Source organism: Nomascus leucogenys, chromosome 19 (assembly GCF_006542625.1).
Source record: "Nomascus leucogenys isolate Asia chromosome 19, Asia_NLE_v1, whole genome shotgun sequence".
Taxonomy (NCBI): Eukaryota; Metazoa; Chordata; class Mammalia; order Primates; family Hylobatidae; genus Nomascus; species Nomascus leucogenys.
Window position 1 is genome coordinate 70,054,834 of NC_044399.1, and position 27,652 is coordinate 70,082,485.

Below are 27,652 nucleotides of genomic sequence, written 5' to 3' on the forward strand. Positions count from 1 at the left end.
TCACTGCAGCCTCTGCCTCCCGGGCTCAGGCGATCCTCCCACCTCAACCTCCCAAGTATCTGAGACTACAGGCTTGTACCACCACGCCTGGCTAATCTTTGTATTTTTTGCAGAGACTGGGTTTTGCCATGTTGCCCAGGCTGTTCTCAAACTCCTGGGCTCAAGCGATGCGCCCGCCTCAGCCTCCCAAAGTGCTGGGATTGCAGGTGTGAGCCACCGTGCCTGGCCGATCATTGTTTTGCTGTTTTGTTTTGTTTTGTTTTAAGATAAGTTGTAAAATTAAAATGTTGATAGCAGGGTGGGAGGTGGGGAGAGACAAAAATAAAAGAAGAAAAAACGAAGTAAAATGTCAATAGCAAACATATTGTAGTATAAGAAAGAGAGAGAATAATGAAGAGAGGAGTCAAAAGATGGGAGTTAAATTCTTGGGAGAGCTGCAGAAGGGGAGTGTAGGGAAAAGGGGCCAGGTGGCTCCTGTACTTGTCAAAGTTGACATCCAGCATGCCCGCCTTCTCCTGGCTGATTCGCAGCAATGGGGTATCCAACCGCCGAATGCAATCCTTGTCCAGCGTTGATGTCCACTCTTGGAAAGTTTTTCGAACCAGCTCATCAATGGCCTGGACCATCTGCTGATAGGTGTGCACACTCTCCTCTCCAGTCCCAATATGGGGCAGGAAATGAGCACCAGCAAGGCACTGAGGGGAAGAAGAACAGGCGGGTGGAGCCGGCCTGCCACCTTCCTCCAGGGGCCACCATCTCCCTGAGACCTACACACACGCGCATGCGCACGTACCCCGACAATATGCATAAGGCTTGCTATGGAGATGGACTGAGTTTTGATAACTTAGAAGGAAGGTAGAGTCAAAAAGGAAGGTGACAGGAAGAGACCAAGGCACAATGAGAAAAGGAGTCAAAATGAGGAAAGAAAAGCGCAGAGAATTTGTTCAGGAAAAAAATCTGGGAGAAAAAGTCAGTCACAGAAGGAGCAGGATATGAGGCCCAGGCGTAGCCCACCAGGCCCAAACCAGCCTCCAACTATCTGCAGGCTGCCTAACTCTCTACCAGCACCAGCTGCATGATGGCAGGTCACTACCTCAACAGCTTTCAACCTGTATTCCCAAAGGGTGTGTGTGTGTGTGTGTGTGTGTGTGTGTGTGTGTTCATTTGTTTGTTTTGTTTGTTTGTGACAGAGTCTCTCTCCACCACCCAGGCTGGAGTACAATGGCGCAATCTCGGTTCACTGCAACTTCTGCCTCCAGGATTCAAGCAATTGTCCTGCCTTAGCCTCCCAAGTAGCTGAGATTACAGGTGCCCACCAACACACCTGGCTAACTTTTTGTATTTTTAGTAGAGACAGGGTCTCACCATGTTGGCCAAACTGGTCATGAACTCCTGACTTCAAATGATCCACCCACCTTAGCCTCCCAACGTGCTGGGATTACAAGTGTGAGCGCCTGGCCCCAAAAAGTTTTAAAACAATGTTTTTCTGTTGTTTCTTTGTGCTGTCTTTCCAGAGAGACCAGGCTCTGTAAGGGTGTCACCTGTCCAGGTCTCTGGATCATAAGGCTGTATCTTCTACTGACCCGACACCTCAGATACCAGCCCTATTCCTCCCCTGCAGCCTGATATGAAATTCCTAAAATGAGGCCAGGCGCGGTGGCTCACGCCTATAATCCCAGCACTTTGGGAGGCCGAGGTGGGTGGATCACCTGAGGTCGGGAGTTCAAGACCAGCCTGACCAACATGGAGAAACCTCTTCCCTACTAAAAATACAAAATTAGCTGGGCGTGGTGGTGCGTGCCTGTAATCCCAGCTCCTGAGAGGCTGAGGCAGGAGAATCGCTTGGACCTGGGTGGCAAAGGTTGCGGTGAGCAGAGATCACGCCACTGTACTCCAGCCTGGGCAACAAGAGCAAAACTCCTTCTCAGAAAAAAAGAAAAAAGAAAAAGAAGCCAGGCACGGTGACTCACGCCTGTAATCCCAGCACTTTGGGAGGCCGAGGTGGGCGGATCACGAGGTCAGGAGATCGAGACCATCCTGGCCAACACGGTGAAACCCCGTCTCTACTAAAAATACAAAAAAATCAGCTGGGCACGGTGGCGGGCGCCTGTAGTCCCAGCTGCTCGGGAGGCTGAGGCAGGAGAATGGCGTGAACCTGGGAGGCAGAGCTTGCAGTGAGCCGAGATTGAGCCACTGCACTCCAGCCTGGGTGACAGAGCGAAGACTCCGTCTCAAAAAAAAAAAAAAAAAAAAAAAAAGCAAGAAAGAAAAAGAAAAAAGAAAGGAAGAAAGAAAAGAAATTCCTAAAATGGCCCATGTTCTACCAGCCTCACGCACCACCTCTGCAGGTCTTAACCCGCGACTTACCTCACTGAACTGAACCTGCCACTCCCCTCACCGACATAGGTGCTGGTCATGAAGACTCTTTGGGGAACCTCTCAGGAGCCGTCCCCCATCCCTCCCGGCACACGGCACGGCCTGCAAACCCGGCCGTCTCACTGACGACAGAATTTGGAGAAGGCCAGGCACTTACGGTCATGACTCTGTCGATGCGACGCCGGAGGATGTGCACCCAGCGCGCCTGTCCGGAATACTGCGCCATGTAGGGCTCCAGGTCTGGCCACTTCTTGTTCCGTTCACGGTTCACCAGGGCCAGCTCGCTATTGAACAGCATGTAGAGATCCACCGCCTTCTTGTCATAAGTCCGCTTGATAGCCTAGGGAAGAAGAAGAAGAGGCTGGCGACGTGCCCGGGAAGGCGGGTTCCCTCCGGTCACTCATCCCAGAGGAAAGCTGCACCCCGCTGCGGGAGTCACACTCCCGGGGACGCCGAAGCCAGGGAACAGAAGAAAGACAAGAGGCGCCCGAATTCTGGACATGGAGAAGGGCACACGTGGAGGCAGGAGGGTCTCCGGAAGGCTCGGAAGGGATTCCAGGAAAGCACGCGGGACGGGAAGCCGAGGAAGCCGCGGGGCAGCCGCACCTCGCGGGAGGCAAGCCTGTGGAAGGTGTCCAGCAGGAGCACGCCGTGCTGCACGTCCCGCACCAACTCGAAGGCTGAGGTGATCAGGTTCTGGGTCATCACCTCCAGGTCCTTGATTCCGGCACGGAACCTGCACCAGTGGAGAGGCATGTGGCAGCTGAGTGCCCTCGCCTGCCCCCAAGTCCAACCCCTGAGGAAGAATCCCATGCATTGCTGAGGACGGAGGGCTTCCTGTGTGCCAGGCACTCTAAGTACTTTACCTACATGAATCCATTTAATCCTCAAAACAATGCTGTGAGATAGGCTCTATCTCTAACCGTATTGCATAGAGGAGGAAGCGGAGAGAGCTGGTGGAGTAATTTGCCCAATGTCATATATCTGGTATGTGGCAGAACCAAGATCCAAGTCCGGAAAGGCTCACTCTGGAACCCTCAACCCAAGCTGCCACCCCCCTCCCCTGCACTCTCTCCTGTCCCCACTCCCCATCGCCCCGATCCCGATCTGTCCTTCCACGATTTCCTTTGCACACTCTCGCCATTCCTCCACTCTTGGCTGCCTGATCTGCCTTCCCTGCCCACGCCTGGCATCAGCCTGTGGTTCCCTCACTTATTGTAGTCTTCATGCCAAGAGGTGTTCTTGACATCCAGGATGCCCCCGCGAACGGCTCGCAGCATGTGCAGATTTTTATGAAAGATGTCCTCAATCTCCAGCAAGTTCCGTGTTATCTGTGGCCCCTGGGCACCAAAGAAGCAAGGAAGGGGACCCTGCTTGCCATCTTCCCAGCGGGCGAAGTGATACTGACAGTCACATACCTAAAAAAGAAGACAGCGTGAGGGTTCCTGCTTTCCTTCCAAACTCCAAAGTCCTACGCTATTTGGTTTAGCTTCAAACGTCTAAAAACGTCACCGCGAGTGATGGCAAGTGAAAAAAAAAAAAAGAAGAAGAAAAGAAAATATCTAAAAAACAGGAAGGGCCAACCAGCTGCAGGGGGCTGCTGGGATGAACTTTGGCCACAGAATGAAATATGAAATAGTAGGGCAGCGATAAGAGGCAAATGCCAGAAAAAGTGGTGTGGTGGCAGGACACACAATTGTGCAGGAAAAGCCAATGTGGTAAGTGCAATTTTTTTTTTTTTTTTTGAGACAGAGTCTCGCTCTGTTGCCCAGGCTGGAGTGCAGTGGCGCGATCTCGGCTCACTGCAACCTCTGCCTCCTGGGTTCAAGAGATTCTCATGCCTCAGCCTCCCAAGCAGCTAAGATTACAGGTATGCACCACCACGCCCGGCTAATTTTTGTATTTTTAGTAGAGACGGGGTTTCACCATGTCGGCCAGGCTGGTCTTAAACTCCTGATCGCAGGTGATCTGCCCGCCTCAGCTTCCCAAAGTGCTGGGATTACAGGTGTGGGCCACCGCGCCCGGCCATAAGTTCAATATTTAGCCTCTGCCCCGTTTGCCCTGGTTCCTGGGGTGGGAGGTGGGGAGGGATTCTGGAGGGTCTACTGTTAGCTTTTGGTTCTTCAGTCTTCCCACCTCAATAAGGTCCTTGCAGCGCTGCACAAAGGCATCAACCTGAGCAAAGATGCTGGTCTGGTCTAGGACCCAGCCCCGACTGGAGAACCTGCGTCAGGAGAAAGGCTGACTGAATTGGAAGGCAAGAGCATCAGTCTGGCTATGCAAAGCTAGACCAGGAGCCCTGCATTCAGGGAAAGCCCTAGAAAATCAGATCCCGAGAAACAACTCTCCTGAATCCCAAAGGACAAGACTCAAGGTGAGAAGAACCAGACAGGAGACAGAGCATCTAAGTTCTAGGAGCAGATTCATACATAATGGAATTTTAGACGATGAGGTCAAGATAGGAGGAAAAGATCAGGTAGGGTTCCTGGGATCAAGGAGGAGAGATTATTAAAATAAGAAGCCAGGCAGGGCGCGGTGGCTCACACCTGTAATCCCAGCACTTTGGGAGGCCGAGACGGGTGGATCACAAGGTCAGGAGATCGAGACCATCCTGGCTAACATGGTAAAATCCCGTCTCTACTAAAAATACAAAAAATTAGCCTGGCATGGTGGCGGGCGCCTGTAGTCCCAGCTACTGGGGAGGCTGAGGCAGGAGAATGGCGTGAACCCGGGAGGCAGAGCTTTCAGTGAGTGAGATCATGCCACTGCACTCCAGCCTAGGTGACAGAGCAAGACTCTGTCTCAAAAAAAATTAAAATTAAAATTAAGATTAAAAAAAAAAAAGGAGAAGCCAGGGCAATGAGTTACAGTGTCTGTATCCAGAGAGAAAACTTGGCCAGATGTAGAAACTCCTGGGTCTAGGAAAATACAACCAGGAGGCTAAACAAAGTGTACAAGAAAGAAGTCAGAATCTACCCTCTTACAGGGATGACAAGGGAGTTGAGATATGGGATGTTAGGGGAGGCGTATCGTACTGGGTGTGCATCTGCACAGCCTGTAGGTAGTGATCTTTCCAAGCATGACAACAGAGAATGCAGCCTTGCAGGTCCTCCTTGCTGGAAGAGACATATCCCTCAAAGATCCGGTCCAGGGAGATGGCGTGGCAGCATAAGCGGATGATCTCATTGCTCATCTGCGGAAGGAGTCCCCACAGCCTCTGTACCCGCCTCCTTGACACCCAACTCCTTCTCTGCATCCCCCGCCCGTACCTTGTGTCTCAGCCCCCTACTCCTTGATTTGATTCCTGAAACTCATCCCACCCCTGGTTCTCCACCCCTGGCCAGGCCGACACCTCTGGGTTCCATGCCCACTCCTTGTCCTAGGTGGCCCCTTACTCTGCCTCAGCCCAGCTCTGCAGCTGCCCTGCCCAGCAAGGTCTCAGCTCAGTGTCCCTTCTCCCACTCTTTGGCTCTGTCACCCCCAGTGAATGCACCAGGCCCTGCTCCTCAAGAGCGGGTGCTCCTTCCTAAATCCCCCTCTCCCCCACTGCAATCTCCATCTTGAGGAATGAGAAGAAGAGCTTTTCCTTCCACACAGCTCAGCTTGGGGGTCTGTTCTTCCTGCTGCTTCCCCGTGTTCCACCAACTCCTCTTCTGAAGTCCCTTTTCCTGCCTAAGCCACCTCCACCTAGAAACAGAAAGTCTAGCCCAGGCTCCAACGCTGAGCAACCCTAAAGCAGACGATGCCGGTAGGAGCCTTCTGAGCTCAGTCTCTGAGCAGAAGGGCCGTCTTCACTACCTTTTCAACCACAGATCCTCTGCCAAATGCATTCCCCCTGCTTCAGAAAACCCGGCCACCCTCATAAACCCCTCCATCCCGCCCTCGGCATATGCACACCTTTCGGAAGAGCGAGGTCAGTCTCTCCCGAGTGTTGTAGTGGGGAGAGTTGACCCAGATGATGCGGATGAGACTGATCAGCTTTGGGAGCTTGCTAGAGATGTCCTTGGGCTTCATGAAAGCCAACTCCTGGTAAGGTTCCTTCAGGATTGACAAAAAGGTCAGGTTTGACTGTGCTTGACGAGAGCCATCCTGGCAGTAAAGAGAGACAAGAAGTAGATTTATGCACTGGAAAGCACTGATTCAACACAAGTGCTTTTTTTTTTTTTTTTTTTTTTTTTAGAGGTTACTCTTGTCACCCGGGCTGGAGTGCAATGGCACGATCTCAGCTCACTGCAACCTCGGCCTCCCGTGTTCAAGCAATTCTCCTGCCGAGTAGCTGGGATTACAGGTGCCCACCACAACGCCCAGCTAATTTTTGTATTTTTAGTAGAGATGGGGTTTCACTATGTTGGCCAGTCTGGTCTCGAACTCCTGACTTCGGGTAATCCACCTGCCTCAGCCTCCCAAATTGCTGGGATTACAAGCGTGAGCCACCACGCCCGGCCCACAAATGCTTTTTAACCACCTTCAACCCCATTCTGACTTGCCTCTAAGAGGAATCCCTCCCATCAGCCCTACACAGTAGCGATCATTTCAGGTCTCTGTGAGCCTTTGGACCAGAGTTAGCACATGTCAACTTTTCTGTCTTTCCTCATGTGTGTGCCCTAGCTCCCCCACCAGACCGAGAATTCCCTCGAGTCTAGATTTTTCTAGATTTTGTGTCTGTTTTCTCCAGTTGAATTCAAGACTCTGCACTAAGTGGACACTCTGTTGCTGTTGATCAACTGGCTGCACATCACACTCATTCATCCCCATAGTTGTCACTCAGTTCCCTTTCACTGCCCTGTTCACAGCCAGGGCTTTAGGCTCCTCCAGTTAGTTCTGGCTCAATTCCCTTAATACCCAGCTGAAATTTTCACCTAGGAAGACAGGTCTTCTATCTGTATTCTACAAGCCACTCTTACTTCCTGTGTGACCCAGCACTAACATAATCAGCTTGTCACATCATGTCAAATTTTTTTTTAATGTTTATTGGCCAGGTGTGGTGGCTCACACCTATGATCTCAACACTTTCGGAGGCTGAGGATCACCAGGAGTTTGAGATCAGCCTGGACAACATAGTGAGATCCTGTCTACAAAAAAATTGAAAAATTAGGCCAGGCGAGGTGGCTGATGCCTGTAATCCCAGCACTTTGTGAGGCCGAGGTGGGTGGATCATCTGAGGTCAGGAGTTCGAGACCAGACTGGCCAACATGATGAAACCCTGTCTTTACTAAAAATACAAAAATTAGCCGGGCATGGCGGTGGGCTACTCGGGAGGCTGAGGCGGGAGAATGGCTTGAACCCGGGAGGCAGAGGTTGCAGTGAGCCAAGATCGCGCTACTGCACTCCAGCCTGGTTGACAGAGCAAGACTCTGTCTCAAAATAATAATAATAAAAAAAAATTAACAATTGAGCTGGGTGAGGTAGCTCACGCCTGTAATCCCAACACTTTGAGAGGCTGAAGTGGGTGGATCACTTGAGCTCAGGAGTTTGAGACCAGCCTGGGCAACGTAGCAAAATCCTGTCTCTACAAAAAATACAACAGTTAGCCGGGCATGCTGGTGCACACCTGTAGTCCCAGCTACTCAGGAGGCTGATGTGGGAGGATCCCTTGAGCCCAGGAGGTAGAGGTTGCAGTGAGCCGAGATCGCGCCACTGCACTCCAGCCTCCAGCACCCTGTCTCAAAAGGAAAAAAAAAGAAAAGAAAAGAAAAAGAGCTGGGTGCAGTGGCTCACACCTATAATCCCAGCACTTTGGGAGGCTGAGGTGGGTGGATCACCAAGGTCAGGAATTTGAGACCAGCCTGACTAACATGGTGAAACCCCGTCTCTACTAAAAACACAAAAATTAGCCATGCTTAGTGGCAGGCACCTGTAATTTCAGCTACTCAGGGGGCTGAGGCAGGAGAATCACTTGAACCTGGGAGGCAGAGGTTGCAGTGAGCTGAGATCACACCACTGCACTCCAGCCTGGGCGGCAGAGCCAGACTCTGTCTCAAAAATAATAATAATAAAGAAAAGAAAAAGAAAAAAAGTGTTTATCCCTTTTCCTTGGATTTTCCTTGGAAGGCAGATTCAAACAAAGAAAAAGGGTATTTATCTTGTAATTCCTGGACTGAACCACATCATCTTAGGCTCCCACGCTGTCTAGTAATCCTGTTTTGGGTAATCTTATTTTCCCAGCTGGGTGGCAGGGGTTGTGCTCACAGAAGGTACTTGATGTATATTTATTGGTTAACTCGATGTGTCTCTCCTTAGGGACCCTCTATTCTACTATGTTATACTCTACTGCAAGTACAAGGCCGAACCCTGGGTGAGTCAGTCTGTGCTATCGAAGACTGCCTTGGCTCCCTCTCCTTACTTAGCTCCCTGTATCATCCCAACCATTGCCCACTTCTTGCTGAGCCTGAATCCTTTGATTCGCTCACAAACCTGGATCTGCTGTGCCAGTTTCATAAAGGGCGCCAAGTAGGACGACTTGGCAAGGTGCAGGATGGATTCAACGTGCTTCACTCCCTTCTTCACCAGCTGCTTACTGATGCCAGACAGGTCCATGCATCGGTTGCGCCAGAACTCAATCTCCTCCAGAGGACCTAAATTTTCTCCTGTCTCCACAGTCTCCTGGGCACTGAGCATCTCCTTTATCTGCCGGGTCCAGTGGATCATGGAGGCTGCAGGGGAGAGTACAAAATCTCCTTCAGCCTGTAATCCCAGCACTTCGGGAGGCCGAGGTGGGCGGATCACGAGGTCAGGAGATCAAGACCATGCTGGCTAACACGGTGAAACCCCATCTCTACTAAAAAAATTACAAAAAATTAGCCGGGCGTCATGGCAAGTGCCTGTAGTCCCAGCTACTCGGGAGGCTGAGGCAGGAGAATGGCGTGAACCCCGGAGGCGCAGCTTGCAGTGAGCCGAGATCGCGCCACTGCACTCGAGCCTGGGCGACAGAGCAAGACTCCGTCTCAAAAAAAAAAAAAAAAAAATCTCCTTCATTTCTTCACATGCTTCCCAATGGCATCTTCCCTCCCCACAACCCCGACAGAGACCTCCTAACCCAACTCCATTGTCAGCATCCAGGCCTCCCCTTTCCCTCTCCCCTGTGATCGCCAGGTAACGCTGGCAGTACCAGCCACTCACTCTCTAGCCGCTGCACCAGCTCTTTGTCCTTTACCGCCACCTCAGGCTTCATGTTCATGGCCTCTGCAGGGATGTAGAGGACCGTGTGCCCCTCCAGTTTATAGCGAGTGTCTAAGGAAAGGAAAGTTTGTGGAAGTGGACAGAGGGGATGAGTTCTTGCTGGCCCCGAAGGAATCACAGTTGATGATCGTTAGGGGACCAGGAAGCATATGCATTTCAGGAGAGCAGGTGGGAGAAATGATGACTCATGCTTTTTTGATATCAGGAAATGACCAAAGACAAGAGGGAAACCTCATGGAGTTATAACAAGAAATTGCCATAAAATAAGGTCAAAGATCTGTATCGCGCCTTCAATACTCTCTACCACGAGACATGCGAGTCCCCCCAGTGCCCCCACAGCACCTATATTTCCCCTTCCCCCACATGTGCTCTTAGAAATTTCCAAGTCTAAGTTGAAGCAGGTCTGGCCAACCAGTTCTACAACAGAAAAGTGTGTCTGGATTAGAAAGCGGATCTTGGCAGGGCGTGGTGGCTCACACCTGTAATCCCAGCACTTTGGGAGGCCAAGGCAGGTGGATCATGAGGTCAGCAGTTCCAGACCAGTCTGGCCAACATGGTGAAACCCCATCTCTACTAAAGATACAAAACATTAGGCAGGCATGGTGGCATGTGCCTGTAATCCCAGCTACTCGAGAGGCTGAGGCAGGAGAATCGCTTGAACCCAGGAGGCAGAGGTTGCAGTGAGCCTAGATCATGCGATTGCACTCCAGCCTGGGCAACAGGGTGAGACTCCGTCTCAAAAAAAAAAAAAAAAAGAAAAGGAAGAAAAAAGAAGAAGAGGAAGAAAGAAGAAGAAGAAGAAGAAGAAGAAGAAGAAGAAGAAGAAGAAGAAGAATAATCTTGTACCTTATTCTACCAATTCGATAAGCATGCTGAATACTTCCTCCACGCAGGTGCTCTGACGACGGACCCACCACTTCACTAGTTGTACAGTTGGGGGACACTAAGGAGAAACTAGTCACTCCGGTCTTCCCACTTACCTGTCAGGCAGGCCAAGAACTTGTGCAGATGAGAAGCAAAATGATTTCTAATGCTCTCAGGCCAGCCTGTGTTTGCAAAGATCTGAGGGGCAAAGACTCCACTGAGCAGCCGAAGCAGGGCCGGGATATAGGGGCCCCGCACTGTCCCAAACTGCACGGTTGCTTCAAAGTTCTCCCAGGTGATGGGGACCGGTGCTTGGCGAATGAAGTAGACAAGCTGGTTCTGGGTCTGCATGGAAGACAGCAGATCAGAGTTCAGTCTCCAGGCCCAGCCATGACACCCAGTCACGAAAGCCTGGCTGAGTTCTTTCTCATGTCCCTCAGGGTATCCTGATCCTTCTCTAAATGGAAGTGCCATGAAGTGCTTCCTGTTCTTTTCACGGATATAAGATTCCATATCCAGAGATGTGGGGAGGAAATGCAGAGAGTATGCCTTGAGAGTAGGGACTGTACATTTTGTCCAACTAGGCTCCAGAACCTAGTACACTGCCTGGCATAGAGTAGATGCTCAATAATATTTGTTGGATGGATGAATGGATCAATAGAAAGAAAAGATGGAATGGAGGAAGCACTTCAGCCAATGGAAAAAGCAGAAAGGAGAAGGACTGGAAGGAAGAGACAATTGTCTAGGGTTTTCCATTTTGGTTGCATATATTTCTCCCAAAATTTAACATATATGCTTCAATTTTGCTTATGGTGAGTTTTTGTGGTTTACATACAAAAGCATATATCTTTCGTGTAATTAAATATAAAACTCCTTAAAGTTCTGACTGCTACATATTTAGAAAGGCCATTTCCACCCTAATATCAGACTCACCTGTTTCATTTGTTTTTTTTAGTGCTTTTTTGACTAGTCTTGGCAATTTTTTTTTTTTTTTTTTGAGACGGAGTCTTGCTTTGTCATTCAGACTGGAGTGCAATGGCACTATCTCAGCTCACTGCAATCTCCGCCCCCCCGGGTTCAAGCAATTCTCCTGCCTCAGCCTCCCAAGTATCTGGGATTACAGGCCCGCACCACCACACCTGGCTAATTTTTATATTTTTAGTAGAGACAGGGTTTCACCAGGTTGGCCAGGCTGGTCTCAAACTCCTGACCTCAGATGATCCACCTGCCTCGGCCTCCCAAAGCGCTGGGATTACAGGCACGAGCCACCACGCCCTGCTGACAATTCATTTAATTTTAAAAACAAAGTAAAGCACAAGGAAGAAATTAATAATCATCTGTCTTCTTACCACCCAGAAATAAAATAAATATTGACATTTTGTGTCTTTTTTTTTTGAGATGAAGTTTCGCTCTTGTTGCCCAGGCTGGAATGCAATGGCACGATCTTAGCTCACCGCAACCTCCGCCTCCCGGGTTCAAGCGATTCTCCTGCCTCAGCCTCCCGAGTAGCTGGGATTACAGGCATGTGCCACCACACCCAGCTAATTTTTGTATTTTTAGTAGAGACAGGGTTTCTCCATGTTGGTCAGGCTGGTCTCAAACTCCTGACCTTAGGTGATCTGCCTGCCTTGGCCTCCCAAAGTGCTAAGATTAAGGGCATGAGCCACCGTGCCCAGCCATGTCCACCTTTTTAAAAGCTTAACAACTATTATTTTTGTGAAGATGACATATGTTAAATATAAATAATTGAAACAATGCAGAAAAGTACAAAGATAAAAGTTAAAATGTCATCTAAAATTCCACCACCTAAAAATTAATATTGTTAATATTAGAGACAACATTATTCTACATATTTTTCTATAGCTATATACATATAGAAAATTTAATTAAAATCATTATTTTTAAATAGGAGCAAGCTGTTTTTAATTAAAACTATTAAATTTAATTTTACTTGAATTTAAGCAAATAAAAAGAAATAGAAGTAGCTATAAAGGAATTCTTGAGCTTCAAATAAATGTTTCTTCATCCAGAAGAGAGGTTTCTTCCCAAAGGATCCCTTTCTATGGTGGTAAGAAAAAAAGATTATGAAAAATATTATGAGTTTTCTCACTAACTTTCAATTTCGAGTTCTATTAGCTCACTGCTTTGAAAGACCCAATCCAGAATCTAATCCAAGATCACACATGGTCATGTCTCTTAGTATCCTTTAATTTTAAACCACTCTCCAACCTTTTTCTTTCATGGCATTCATTTTCTTTTTATTTTTAATTTTTATTTTTAATTTAATTTATTTTATTTATTTATTTATTTGAGACGGAGTCTCACTCTGTCGCCCAGGCAGTGGTGCAATGGCACGATCTCGGCTCACTGCAACCTCTGCCTCCCTGGTTCAAGCGATTCTCCTGCCTCAGCCTCCTAAGTAGCTGGGATTACAGGTGCATGCTGCCACACCCAGCTAATTTTTTTGTATTTTAGTAGAGATAGGGTTTCACCATGTTGCCCAGGCTGATCTCAAACTCCTGAGCTCAGGCAATCCACCCGCCTTGGCCTCCCAAAGTGCTAGGATTACAGGCATGAGCCACCGTGCCCAGCCCATAATTTTTAAATTTTTATTTTTTTTTTTTTTGAGACAGTCTCTCTCTCTGTCACCCAGGCTGGAGTGCAGTGGCACAACCTTGGCTTGCTGCAACCTCCATCTCCCAGGTTCAAGCGATTCTCACGTCACGGCATTGATATTTCTAATAGTCCAGGCCAGTTTTCTTTTCCCAATATGTCTCTTAATTTGGATTTATCGGATGGTCTCCTTATTGCCAGATTCAAGTTAAATATTCTTAGCAGGATTACCACATAGGGGATATTCCTAAGGAATTAATTTTTCCTACAATTGAGTAGCTTAGCCAAGATGTGTAACAAATTTTGTGGAATACAGTGTGTCCTTTTTGATTACCAGATTCGGTTCCTTCTGCATTTCAGGGAAATGATTTGTATTTTCTCTTTACATTTCTATTGTTTCATGTGTTGGCTCTGTATACAAGATCATCTATGTTAGTCTTTCGTATCTGTTAGCTTCTCTAATTGTGTTAATGTCCTTGGCTTTTTCTTCTGCACACACTGTGATTACCTCAAGCCCCTCCTCTGTCAGTGATAGCATTTTCTGGGTTAGCTATTCAGTTCCTTGCTATTTCCAATCTACTGGTTTTATAACACGCCGCTTTATTCATTTCCTAAAATCTGCAATCTCCCTTTTATCTCATTCTCATATTTTATCATTTCAGCGCTCAGCTTTTTTTTTAATTGAATCCCTGGTCTTATTAAGTTGTAGTAGAATATGGTACTGTTGTGAGGAATCTCCTCCTGTTCACAGTTATGTTTTCCTCTTTTGCATGCTTTGTTCCTCTTTTTTCTTTGATGTAATGCGCTTGCAGTTACCATGCAATTTCTTTTCATTTTGCTCGTGCTTGGGCAGCAAGCATGTGAACTCATTCTTTTTGCTCTAATGTACTGTGGGTGATTTGACCTCCCACCGTGAGAGACCAGTTTATTTTTGCCCCTGGAAGCTAAAGTGAAAGGGTTGGGTGTTTTATCTTTTATTCACTTTTCTTTGGCCTAAGAGAATTGCCTCAGGGAAATGGACAGGTGGTTAGTGCTAATTTAAGGCAGTGAAAAATCTTTGTTAAAACACCTCGGCTCAAGCCGGGTGTGGTGGCTCACACCTGTAATCCCAGCACTTTCAGAGGCCGAGGCAGGTGGATCACCTGAGGTCGGGGGTTTGAGACCAGCCTGACCAACATGGAGAAACCCCATCTCTACTAAAAATACAAAATTTGCCTGGTGTGGTGGTACATGCCTGTAATCCCATATACTCGGGATGCTGAGGCAGGAGAATCGCTTGAACCCGGAAGGCGGAGGTTGCAGTGAGCTGAGATTGCACCATTGCACTCCAGCCTGGGTAACAAGAGCAAAACTCCGTCTCAAAACAAACAAACAAACAAACAAACAAACCTAGGCTCCTCCTCTCTCTCTCTCTTTTTTTTTTTTTTTTTTTTTTTTTGAGTTGGAGGTTTTGCTATGTTGCCCAGGATTGATTCAAACTCCTGGGCTCAAGTAATCCTTTGGCTTCAGCCTCCACAGTGCACAGGCCTGTCTTTCTCTTTACTAAAATTTTATTACACCCTCTCGCATTCACTCCATGTAACCGGGGGAGCACCATTCTTTGACTCGGTGCATATGTTTTTCATTGGTCTCCCATTTTAAAAGTGTATTAGATTAAATTTGTTTACTCTCAGGGTTTTTTTGTGGTTTTTTGGTTGGTTTGGTTTTTTCTATTTTTCGGTAGTTTTACTTTTTGCTCATTTTATCAGGTATTCAAGGGTAATAATTTTTAAAGGAAGTTTCACCTGGCCCTTTTCTTTTCTTTTCTTTTCTTTTTTTTTGAGACAGGTTCTCACTCTGTCACCCAGGCTGGAGTGCAGTGAAGTGATCACACCTCATTGCAACCTCCACCTCCCAGGTTCAAGTGATCCTCCCACCTCAGCCTCCCAAGTAGCTGGGACTATAGGCATGCACCATCATGCCTGGCTAATTTTTGTATTTTTTGTAGAGATGGGGTTGTACTATGTTACCCAGGCTGGTCTCGAACTCCTAGGCTCAAGCGATCAGCCTACCTCAGCCTCCTGAAGTGCTGTGATTACAGGTGTGAGCCAAATATGATAGTTTTTTATATAAAATGATCTTTATGATATTAAGATTCCTACTCCAAAACAAGCTGTGGCTCATTTCTTTGAATCATTTTTCATGGCCTGCAACAAAGTTCTTTTCTTTCATATAAATCATACTTTTATATTAAAATGTATATTCAAATATATTTTGCAAATTTTGGTTCCTTTTGCGAATGAAATCTTTTTTCATTGTTTTGTGGCTGATTACTGCCAGTGCACAGGGCAAAAGGTTTTCTGCCCATGTTCAATGCAGAATGCTTCACAAATTGCATCATTGTTTCACAGGGCCATGCCAATCATCCTCATCCTTTCCACTTTTGTATATGTGCTGCCAATAAGAGCAAAGCAACAGCCTTTTAACTTTTCCAACATTTTATTTCCAAAATTTTCAAAGATATATACAGAAAAGTTCAAAGAATTTTACAATGATGACCTGTACGACCACCGCCCAGATTCTACCAGCAACATTTTACTATCCGTCTGTCTTTTAACTGTCTCCCTACCCTAGGTCTACCCTTGTCTAATGTATTCTCCACATTGTTGAAATAGTTATCTATCTAAACTATAAAAGACTTCAGTAGCACTCTCTGGGATAGCAGCCAAATTCTGAAGTATAACATACAAGGCCCTTCACAAGCTGACCCCAAGCCCCTTTCAGTATCACTTCCCACTACTTCTCTTTTCTTTGTACATAGAGTGGTCTTCACTGAATAGCTCTTACCTAGTCTTGATGGAATCCTACTTACCCTTCATCCCAGCTCAAATAGCACCTCCACCATCAAGCCTTCCCAGAATTCCACTGGCTCCGTTAGTTGTTCCCATAACACTCCTGTAAAGCTTTGCCCATGATCACAAACTACAGTAAATATTTGCTTAATTTGCTTATATGTCTGTCTTCCCCACTAGACCAGGACAGCATTTTTTTTTTTTTTTTTTTTTTTTGAGACAGAGTCTTTCTCTGTCACCAGGCTGGAGTGCAGAGTGGCATGATCTCAGCTCACTGAAACCTCCGCCTCCCGGGTTCAAGCGATTCTTCTGCCTCAGCCTCCCGAGTAGCTGGGATTACAGGTGCCCGCCACCATGTCTGGCTAATTTTTGTATTTTTAGTAGAGACGGGGTTTCACCATGTTGGCCAGGATGGTCTCGATCTCCTGACCTCATGATCTGCCCACCCACCTCTGCCTCCCAAAGTGCTGGGATTACAGGTGTGAGCCACCGTGCCCGGCCCATGACAGCATTCTTGCATCATCCTTCTTCCTATCTTTGCCACCAAGTAGGGTGCCTGACACAGTGGGGCTCAATAGGCCGTGGGCACAGGAGATGACAAGACTTAAGGATGACGAAGGAACTGAGAGCCCTCAGCTCTCTGTAGGACCACCTTTGATCTGGGAATGTAGGGTACGCACCTGTACAGGCATGCCCAGCTCTAGCTTCAGCCCAAAACAAGGGTCAATGAAGATGGTGAGGATGGATTCTGTAGGGTCCTGGGCAAAGTGTTCCAGAATGGCATCATGCTCCTGTGTCCACACTGCATCTGCCAGTCCTGTCAGCGCAGCTCGGGAAAGGAAAAGGGGCTTCTATAGAAGGAGAGCAAACAGAGGGCCAAAGTAACTACAACTGCCAGGATGAGTCATTCCTCCCATCCACAATCACAAGTGAGGACATGGGAGATGAGAGAAGCCAGACAGGTTCAGAATGGTTAGGAGAAATTGAATGATAGATTTCAAGCTTTGGAAGAAACAGAACAATAAGATTTCTTGCCTCTAAGCATAAAAAAAAAAAAAATCATAGAGGAGAACTGGAAAACTGGGATATTATCCACCCAATGCAAGAGATGATCTTTATGCCTGTAGTTTTTTAAAATGTCAGACCTCGATCTCAAAGGTAAAGGTGAATTAAGGGAATGTGTAGGATATTAGCCTCGATCAAGCAATTAGGAGCAGGGAGACCACAAGCTGGAAAAGGGAGAGGGTACAGGAGCAATTTCTTCACGATGGAGTCCAAAAGAAGTGTAAAATACTGGGTAAAAGTCAATTGGTGCAACAGTAAGGAAAAAGCGAGGAGGGGAAAAAGACATGAAAACACCAAAAAGGGCCAGGCGTGGTGGCTCACGTCTATAATCCCAGCACTTTGGGAGGCCGAGGCAGGTGGATCACCTGAGGTCGGGAGTTCAAGACCAGCCTGACCAACATGGAGAAACCTCATCTCTACTAAAAATACAAAATTAGCTGGGCGTGGTGGTGCATGCCTGTAATCCCAGCTACTCAGGAAGCTGAGGCAGGAGGATCACTTGAACACAGGAGTCAGAGATTGCAGTGAGCTGAGATCACACCCCTGCACTCCAGCCTGGGTGACAGAGTGAGAATCTGTTTCAAAATAAATAAATAAATAAAATTAGCTGGGCACGGTGGCTCATGCCTGTAATCCTAGCGCTTTGGGAGGCCAAGGCAGGTGGATCACCTGAGGTCAGGCATTCAAGACCAACCTGGCCAACACGGTGAAACCCCATCTCTACTAAAAATACAAAATTCAGCCAGGCATGGTGGTGGGTGCCTGTAATCCTAGCTACTTGGAGGCTGAGGTAGGAGAATTGCTTGAACCCAGGAGGCAGAGGTTGCAGTGAGCCGAGATTGCACCACTGCACTCCAGCCTGGGCGACAGAGCAAGACTCCGTCTCGAAAATAAACAAACAAATAAATAAAGGAAACCAGAAGATATGAAGATACAGATCAGTGAACTTGGGAAGTCTTTTCATCTTTCCTCCTGGAAGAAGGAATCTCTCTTACTTAAAGTTCCCAGGTCAAGAAAAATTAATAGTGATCTAAAATCTTTCCTATAATACATATAGACAGGATGAACCAATAAGAAAAACACTAAAACCTCAATAAACAAATAGACAAAAGGACCCGCATAGATATATCATTTTTTTAAATGCAAATAAAAAAAAAAAAAAACTGGCCGGGCGTGGTGGCTCACGCCTGTAATCCCAACATTTCAGGAGGCCAAGGAGGGGGGCGAATCACAAGGTCAGGAGTTCGAGACCAGCCTGGCCAACATGGTGAAACCCCGCCTCTACTAAAAAAAATACAAAAATCAGCGGGCATGGTGGCATGCACCTGTAATCCCAGCTGCTCAGGAGGCTGAGGCAGGAGAATTGCTTGAACCTGGGAGGCAGAGGTTGCAGTGAGCTGAGATCATGCCACTGCACTCCAACCTGGGTAACAGAGCAAGACTCTGTCTCAAAAATAAAATATATATATATATATATTCACTTGAAGTCAAATACAAATAAAATAACAAAGAAGGCCAGGCACAGTGGCTCACACCTATAATCCCAGCACTTTGGGAGGCCAAGGTAGGCGGATCACCAGTGGTCAGGAGTTCAAGACCAGCCTGGCCAACATGATGAAACCCCGTCTCTACTAAAAATACAAAAATTACCCCAGCATGGTGGCGTGTGCCTGTAATCCCAGCTACTTGGGAGGCTGAGGCAGGAGAATCACTTGAACCCTGGGGGCAGAGGTTGCAGTGAGCCGAGATCGTGCCACTGCACTCCAGCCTGGGCAACAGAGCAAGACTTTGTCTCAAAAAAAAAAAAAAAAAATCATTTATTGCCCATCATTTAAAAAAAAAAAATCCTTGCTAAACAAATAACACCCAGGCTTGGAAAAGGTGTACTGGCGTATTGCTAGCATAAGGGCAAAAAGTATAATGCATTTGGAACGTGTGAGGTATTAAAAGTGATAGAAATGTTCTTTATCCTTTGATTCAGTAACTCCACATACAGGAATCTATTTTAAGGAAATATTAAGTATTTCAAGAGTGTTAGTTTTACTTATAATATTCATGAAAGTATTCTGAGAGCAAAAAATTAGAAATGGCAAAATGTCCAAGAGTAATGGTTTGACTATGGTACCTGCATGTAACGTAGAATGCTATATGGCCGTGAAAAGTGGTGTTTGCAAAAAGTGGTGGCCCTGTGGCTCACGCCTATAATCCCAGCTCTTTCGGAGGCTGAAGCAGGAGACTGCTTGAGTCTGGGAGTTCAAGACTAACCTTGGCAACACAGTGAGACTATAATCTTCACCAAAAAAAAAATTTTTTTTTTTTTGAGACGGAGTCTCGCTCAGTCGCCCAGGCTGGAGTGCAGTGGCGCGATCTTGGCTTACTGCAAACTCCACCTCCCAGGTTCACGCCATTCTCCTGCCTCAGCCTCCCAAATAGCTAGGACTACAAGTGCCCGCCACCATGCCCGGCAATTTTTTTTGTATTTTTAGTAGAGACGGGGTTTCACCATGTCAGCCAGGATGGTCTCGATCTCCTGACCTCGTGACCCACCCGCCTCAGCCTCCCAAAGTGCTGGGATTACAGGTGTGAGCCACTGCACCTGGCCAAAAATTTTTTTTTAATTAGCTGGGCATGGTGGCACATGCTTGTAGTCCTAGCTACTCATGAGGCTGAGGCAAGAAAACCACTTAAGCCTAGGAGTTCAAGGTTACAGTAAGCTATGATTGTTTCACTGCACTCCAGATTGGACAACAGAGAGAAACCCGGTCTCTTAAAAAAAAAAAAAGTTTACAAAGAATATATAACGTGAAGAATAATAGCTGGGCATGGTGGCTCACACCTGTAATCTCAGCACTCTGGGAGGCCAAGGTGAATGGATCAGTTGAGGCCAGGAGTTCAAGACCAGCCTGGCCAACATGGCAAAACCTTGTCTCTACTAAAAATACAAAAATTAGCCAGGTTCCTGGGCACAGTAGCTCACGTTCTTAATCCCAGCACTTTGGGAGGCCGGGGCAAGAGGATCACTTGAGCCCAGGAGTTCAAGACCAGCCTGGGCAATATAGCAAGAACCACTCTCAAAAAAAAAAAAAAAATTAGTCAGGTGTGGTGGCAGGAACCTGTAGTCCCAGCTACTCAGGAGGCCGAGACATGAGAATCACTTGAGCCTGGGAGGCGGAGATTGCAGTGAGCCCAGATCGTGCCACTGCACTCCAGCCTGGGCAACAGGCCAAGACTCTGTCTCAAAAAATAATAATAATACAAATAAAATGTTTTATGAAAAGGTTTAATACAAAATCATAACATATGGGCTAGGCACGGTGGCTGACACCTGTAATCCTAGCACTTTGGGAGGCCGAGGCAGGTGGATCACCTAAAGTCAGGAGTTTGACGCCAGCCTGGCCAATATGACGAAACCCCGCCTCTACTAAAAATACAAAAATTAGCCGGGCGTGGTGGTGTATGCCTGTAATCCCAGCTACTTGGGAGGCTAAGGAGGGAGAATCACTTAAACCCCAGAGGTGGAGACTGCAGCAAGCCAAGATCATGCCACTGCACTCCAGCCTGCTCGATGAGAGCGAGACTCCATCTCAGAAAAAAAAAAAAAGTAAAAGATATATCAAAATATCTTTTTTTGTTGTTTGTTTGTTTGTTTGTTTTGAGACAGAGTTTTGCTCTTATCGCCCAGACTGGAGTACAGTGGCACGATCTCGGCTCACTGCAACCTCTGCCCTTGGGTTCAAGCAATTCTCCTGTCTCAGCCTCCTGAGTAGCTGGGATTACAGGTGCCCACCAACACACCCTGCTAATTTTTGTATTTTTAGTAAAGATGGGGTTTCACTATGTTGGCCAGGCAGGTCTCGAATCCTGACCTCAGGTGATCCACCCACCTCGGCATCCTAAAGTGCTGGGATTATAGGCTTAAGCCACCACGCCTGGCCAGACATATCAAATATTAATATTAAATGTGTTTGGGCAGTAACACCATGAGTTTTATTTTCTCTGTTTTACTTTTCTGTCTCTTGCCATTTTTCCTTCAATAGTTATTAATTTTCTCTCCCTTTTTGAAAAATGTCAAGGTCACCACTCTATTCTTCTCACCCAGGTAACTATGGTCATGACTAGGCTTTGATGCAACTTGGAAATAAAGAAGCAGAGGTCATTTAGTGCCATTTCTCAAAGCGATTGAAGCAGCTTCTGTAAATTCTTCAGCCAAAGGAAAGAACTGAAGGAAAGGTGGAAAGAGAATGTCTTAGAAATTAGTATCCAATTAGGACAATGTCTTCCCAGCTCGTTCAACTTGTTCAGGTGTTCACCCACATGATGAATAAGCTCATCACAGTTTGACCCAAGGTGGGGAGACGAGAGACCTGTGCCTTACTTAAAGCCCTCCACTCTCCTGGCGAAGGCACAGATGACTTTGTCTTTTACTCAGTGAACTGGATTTGTGGTGAGTAGCCTAACAGCAGAGAGGAAGTAGAAGAAGTGGCAGACAAGAGAGAATTCCTCATGCGCCATCCACAACTGATCCTTTGATTCACCAGTTTTGGGGGAGGAATATTTGCCACAGGGAAGACCCAAGCCTACCACATCTGCCTCGGGCTCCACTGATCCTTCACTCTGTGCTTGAGGTCCCTCCAACCGTGGCTCTGGGAAGAATAAAGATACAAAAAGGAAGGCATTTCTTGGAAAGTTAAACACAGTCAGCCGGGCGTGGTGGCTCACGCCTGTAGTCCTAGCACTTTGGGAGTACTAGGCGGGAAGATCACCTGAGGTCAGGAGTTTGAGACCAGCCTGGCCAATATAGTGAAACCCTGCCTGTACTAAAAGTACAAAATTAGCCAGGTGTGGTGGCGGGTGCCTGTAATTCCAGCTACTCGGGAGGCTGAGGCAGGAGAATCACCTGAACCCAGGAGGCAGAGGTTGCAGTGAGCCATAATCGTGCCACTGCCCTCCAGCCTGAGTGACAGAGTGAGACTGTCTCAAAAAAAAAAAAGCCGGGCGCGGTGGCTCACGCCTGTAATCCCAGCACTTTGGGAGGCTGAGGTGGGCGGATCACGAGGTCAGGAGATCAAGACCATCCTGGCTAACACAGTGAAACCCCGTCTCTACTAAAAAATACAAAAAATTAGCCAGGCATGGTGATGGGAGCCTGTAGTCCTAGCTACTCTGGAGGCTGAGGCAGGAGAATGGCATGAACCCGGGAGGCGGAGCTTGCAATGAGCAGAGATTGCGCCACTGCGCTCTAGCCTGGGCGACAGAGCGAGACTCTGTCTCAAAAAAAAAAAAAAAAAAAAAAAAAAGGAAAGAAAGAAAGCTAAACGCAGTCACCCAATGACCCAGCAATTCCACTTCTAGGTAGAGACCGGTGAGACTTGAAAGGAAGGACTCAAAGAGACATTTGCATTACAGCGTTCGCAGCAGCATTATTCACAATAGGCAAAAGGTGGCAACAGCCCAGTGTCCTCTAACAGAGGAATGGATAAACAAAAAGTGATGTAAACATGCAGTGGGCTATTATTCAGCCATCAGAAGGCATGGCGGTGTGGTTCATGCTACAGCATGGATGAGTCTTGAAAACACAGTGCCAAGTGAAAGAAGCCAGTCATGAGAGACCACTCGATGAAATGTCCAGCATAGGCAAATCCATAAAGACAGAAAATAGATGAGCAGTTCCTGGGATCTGGGGGGAAGGGGGAACCAGGAGTGACTGCTAAAGGACGAGGCTCTGATGCAACTTAGAAGTAAAGATATAGGAGTCACTTGGTGCCAATTTCTCAAGGTGCTTAAAGTGGCTTTCTTTTTTTTTTTTTTTTTGAGACGGAGTCTCGCTCTGTCACCCAGGCTGGAGTGCAGTGGCGCAATCTCGGCTCACTGCAAGCTCCGCCTCCCGGGTTCACGCCATTCTCCTGCCTCAGCCTCTCCGAGTAGCTGGGACTACAGGCACCTGCCACCACGCCCGGCTAATTTTTTTTTGTATTTTTAGTAGAGACGGGGTTTCACTGTGGTCTCGATCTCCTGGCCTCGTGATCCGCCCACCTCGGCCTCCCAAAGTGCTGGGATTACAAGCGTGAGCCACCGCGCCCGGCCAAAGTGGCTTTCTTTTGGCCAGATAAAAATGTTCTAAAATTAGATATTGGGAACGTAGCACAGCTTTGTGAATATACCAAAAACCACTGAATTGTAGACTTTAAAAAGGTAAATTTTATAGTCAGTGAATTCTCTCTCAATTTAATGTAGAAAGCTGACTGGGGGCCGGGCACGATGGCTCACACCTGTAATCCCAGCACTTTGGGAGGCTGAGGCTGGTGGATCGCCTGAAGTCAGGCGTTCGAGACCAGCCTGGCCAAGATGGTGAAACCCCGTCTCTACAAAAATACAAAAAATTAGCCGGGCATGGTGGCGGGTGCCTGTAATTCCAGCTACTTGGGAGGCTGAGGCAGGAGTATTGCTTGAACCCGGGTGGCAGAGATTGCAGTGAGCTGAGATCACGCCATTGCACTCCAGCCTGGGTGACAGGGCGAGATTCTGTCTCCAAAAAATAAAAATAAAACAAACACTGACTAGGGTAGGGGTGAGGGAATGAAGGTGGTTAGTACTGAGGTTATTCCAGGCACGCAGCTTCTGGCCCTCCATCTTCCCCCACTCCTCTTCCCACATAGAGAAGTTGAGGCTCATAGGAATCAGCTCTTCTCCAAAGCACTGGCCTACTGGGCACTCAGTTCTGCCACGCCCACTCTGACTCCCATAAAACCCAGCGGCTCTGTTTCTCTGCCTCCTGATCTACTGGTCACACAGGAGATTGGGGTAAAACTGGTGGCTTTCCCATCCCCCCAGGGGCTGAAAGGAAGAAGGAACAAATGAGATATAACCAAAAGACCATGAGGAACAGGACACTCCCTCTGGCTTCCAGAAAGGAAAACTAAGAGGGGAATGAGGCACAGAGGCTGAGGCAGGAAGGCATGAAAAGATGGAACAGGCGATTCCGGAGCTTAGCGGTAGGTGAGATGATCCAACTCCCTTGGGAAAACTGCTGGCATTCAGGTTCCAGCCAAGAACTAGGCCAGGGGAGACTGGGTGCGGTGGCTCATGCCTGTAATCCCAGCACTTTGGGAGGCGGAGGCAGGTGGATCACTCGAGGACAGGAGTTCGAGACCAGCCTGGGCAACATGGTGAAACCCCATCTCTACTAAAAATACAAAAATTCGCCGGATGTGGTGGCGCACACCTGTAATCCCAGCTACTCAGGAGGCTGAGGCAGGAGAATCGCTTGAACACAGGCGTCAGAGATTGCAGTGAACTGAGATCACACCATTGCACTCTAGCCTGGGCAACTGAGCGAGACTCTGTCTCAAAAAAATAAGAAAAAAAATAAGCTGGGCATGGTGGTGTATGCCTGTAATCCCAGCTACTCGGGAGGCTGAGGCACAAGAATCACTTGAGCCCGGGAGGCAGAGGTTGCAGTGAGCTGAGATTATGCCACCGCACTCCAGACTGGATGACAGAGTGAGACTTTGTCTCAAAAAGAAAAAGAAAAGAAAAGAAAAAGAAGCTAGAGCTGGGAGAGGCAGAAATCCTTGCTGTTCGAAGGCCAACACGTTCATTTTAAAGCTCCTTCCCTTCCCTCCCCAGAGGATTCTCCAAACCGAACTTCACTGCCTTCCCTCCCATCTTCCCCTAGTCCTTCTAGCACCCAGCAGTCCCATTTTAACTGCTTTCACCTGAGCACTTCAGAACTCAGAAGGATACATTCTGCATATTTCTAAGATCCTGGAACCTAAGGCAGGTTCTATAGCCCAGGGACTTTTCTCCCATGCCCATGTTTAATCTCTCAACCTTTAATTTTAGAACAGGGATTCTATTTCTTTTCATCTTGACAAGCTACTATCAGTGTAAAGGAGCTCCAGGTAAAGAAGGAGGGTCTACACTTAGCTCATAGTCCTGTCTACACTGACCTGTGCTCTCGGGGAGAACCCAGCAATAGCAACAACTACCAAAAACCTTCCGACCTTACTGGCTCCGGCTCACCCACAGGAAAGGAACCCCTCAGGTCAAAGCCACAAGAGGCAGCCTCGTTAAACTCTTTCCTTCCTAGATCTAGACTTCTTTCCTGTCGTCCTGAACCTGAACCTCCGCAGTCTACCAAGTCCCTGCCAAAATGAGGGCGGAGATACAAGAGCCTTAAACAGATGGTAGAAAGCATCAGCCGGGCTTCGGATTCAAAGGGTGGCAAAACAGGCTGAGTCTCCATGGTGATGGGCTTAATGGGAGAAACACATTATTTGTTTTGCCACCCAGGGTGAAAATGGGAAAAAGGAAGAGATCAAACCCTCTTCAGTGGGGTAGGAGCAACCAGGAACACTTGAAATAAGGAGGAAGAGGCTAGAGAAAGGACTGGCTGGTGAACTCCTGGTATATTGTGGGAAATTTTAAGACAGAAAGAACAAGGACGAGGCTGGCCAGGAGGAAGACACACAAAAAAAGGACCCAGTGGCAGGGCTGCTGAACCTCCATGGCTGGGGGCGTCACTTAGCCGGTTTCCTGCCCAGAAGCAACAGTGCCTGCTCCCCAGCCCTAAAATGCCTCTAAGCCCCCCTGACGTTCCCCCCCCTCTCCATTGCCAAGCATCCTCTACCCCAGCAAGTACCCACCAGGCTCCTCCTTGGGAAGCTCAGCCTGCGGCTCTGGCTCACTGACAGCCAGGGCGTTCCCCTGCTCCCGTGTGGCCACAGCAGCCTGAGGGGCCCCCGCCGACCTGCTTGCCCGGGAGCTTCCTCGGCCACTCAATCGCTGCTTCTTCTCAGCTTTGCTGGACATCGTGCAGGCAAAACCTACAGGTACACAGGAATGGAGAGTCCACAAGCAGATATCACCACCCCCGAACCAGCCCCCTGATACAAGTGGTCCCTTTTGAATTCATAAATTGACTGAAACTCAATATGATCATCTTTTCTGGCGGTACCCACACCCTGCTCCACTAATCACAAGGGCTCTATACTCCACAGAGGCCTGGGAGGCCTTGCTGTTTTTCCCTAGGATATCCTACTGTCTTCGGGGCACTGGGTTAAAAATCAAAATCAGTCCCTCAAGGCACTAGGAATAAATGGGAGTTAAAGATGATGACCAGGCTGGGTGTGGTGGCTCATGCCTGTAATCCCAGCATTTTGGGAGGCCGAGGCGGGTGGATCACCTGAGGTCAGGAGTTCGAGACCAGCCTGGCCAACATGGCAAAACCCCGTCTCTACTAAAAATACAAAAAATAAGCCAGGTGTGGTGGTGCGTGCCTGTAATTCCAGCTACTCGGGAGGCTGAGGCATGAGAATCTCTTGAACCCGAGAGGCGGAGGCTGCAGTGAGCCAAGATCAAGCTACTATACTCCAGGCTGGCTGACAGAATGAGACTCCATCTCAAAAAAAAAAAAAAAAAAAAAAGATGGCCAAACAGACACCCCATCTCTGCCCTGGGGTATGAGAACATAAGATAATCAGGAAAAGATCTATTAAGCTGAAGTATGGTTGCCCAAACCTCATCCATTCCACTCTCCAGGACCATGAGTGAGTGAGAGAGGATCAAGGAAGGGGTGCACATCCCCCACCCTTTGTCACTGTTCAATCATTCAAGCAAACCAAGATGATTTTCCTATGTACCTCTTTTCCTCCCAAGTTAAATGGAAAAATGCTCCTCCCAATCCCACTAAAATCTGCAACATCTGTAAATAGAGAAAAACAGTATTTGCCACCTGGCTCTATCACTCTGAAGTCCTGAGGGGCAGGAATACTGTTTTGTGTGTACTGAGGTCTCTTAGCATAGCTGGCTGAGGAACTCTGTGCTAATTGTTAAGATCAGTCAGGATCATTTATTTGACTCAAAATGCCCTGAGAACAGATTGGAAGCAAGAAGGACAAAAGTCCTCCAATCATAAATTTCAATTTGTGTAATGAGGAAAAAGCAACTGGGGCACGAGGAAGGCCACAGTGGTGCCTCTCTCAGAAAAGTAGGATGGCAGGAAGCGGGGATCTCGGGCAGGTGCTCAGAATCCCAAGGGCAAAGTTTGAGGCGCTGGGCACTCTCTTTTCATTCAGCTGCAGCCTAACGCCACCTGTGGCTCTCCTTCCTCATCCCCACAGGCTGCCACAGGCATTGATCTCAGGTTATGAATTTCAAACTTGAAGGATTGGTACTTTGCTCCAAGGAAAAACGTTCTGTTGGGCCAACAAATCAATAAAACCAACTACAGCAAGGAGGCTTCCTCCATCAGTCTCCAGAGAAGCATCAAGCTGCGCTTTCCTGCCTCAAACTGGAGCCTGAGGCGCATGCACCGTGGGGTTCACCACGCGATCCCACACCGCAGGCCCCTGGAGGAACTGCTCTGCTAACCCGGGGCTCACTCTATTACTAGGAAATACCGCAGGGGCCAGGCTTTCTCCTTAAACTGGTTACCAGCAGGCAAATTTCCCCCTCAAAATCGCTTTTCCCCCCAACTGTCACAACTGCCCCTTCTCCTCCCCCTCCCCCACACAAATATTCCTTGCTCCCTCTCCCTCCACAACTGCGTCTTCTCCCCTACAACTGTCCCTTCCTACCCCGACACTACTGCCCCTTCTCCCCAGCACTCCTTCCCTCCTTCCCTCTGCCCCCGACACACACCTTGCCACGCTGACCCTCTCCTCCCTAGACCGACCGATGGGCCACTCTAAGAAGTTGCCCCGCGCAGCCCTCTCGGGCCGGCG

General features: G+C 47.9%; 1 protein-coding gene across 1 annotated transcript; it reads right to left on the reverse strand.

Annotated features, from left to right (window-relative positions):
* Positions 1 to 27,652, reverse strand: LOC115831525 (dynein heavy chain 2, axonemal-like). Its single transcript, XM_030800105.1, is given in 15 exon segments — positions 1 to 240; positions 243 to 695; positions 2,534 to 2,716; positions 2,983 to 3,112; positions 3,589 to 3,794; positions 4,513 to 4,600; positions 5,412 to 5,569; positions 6,274 to 6,465; positions 8,791 to 9,029; positions 9,496 to 9,606; positions 10,536 to 10,764; positions 16,544 to 16,714; positions 21,510 to 21,571; positions 25,574 to 25,753; positions 27,570 to 27,652. Coding segments are annotated over 14 exon segments (2,628 nt in total). The 5' UTR covers positions 25,740 to 25,753; positions 27,570 to 27,652.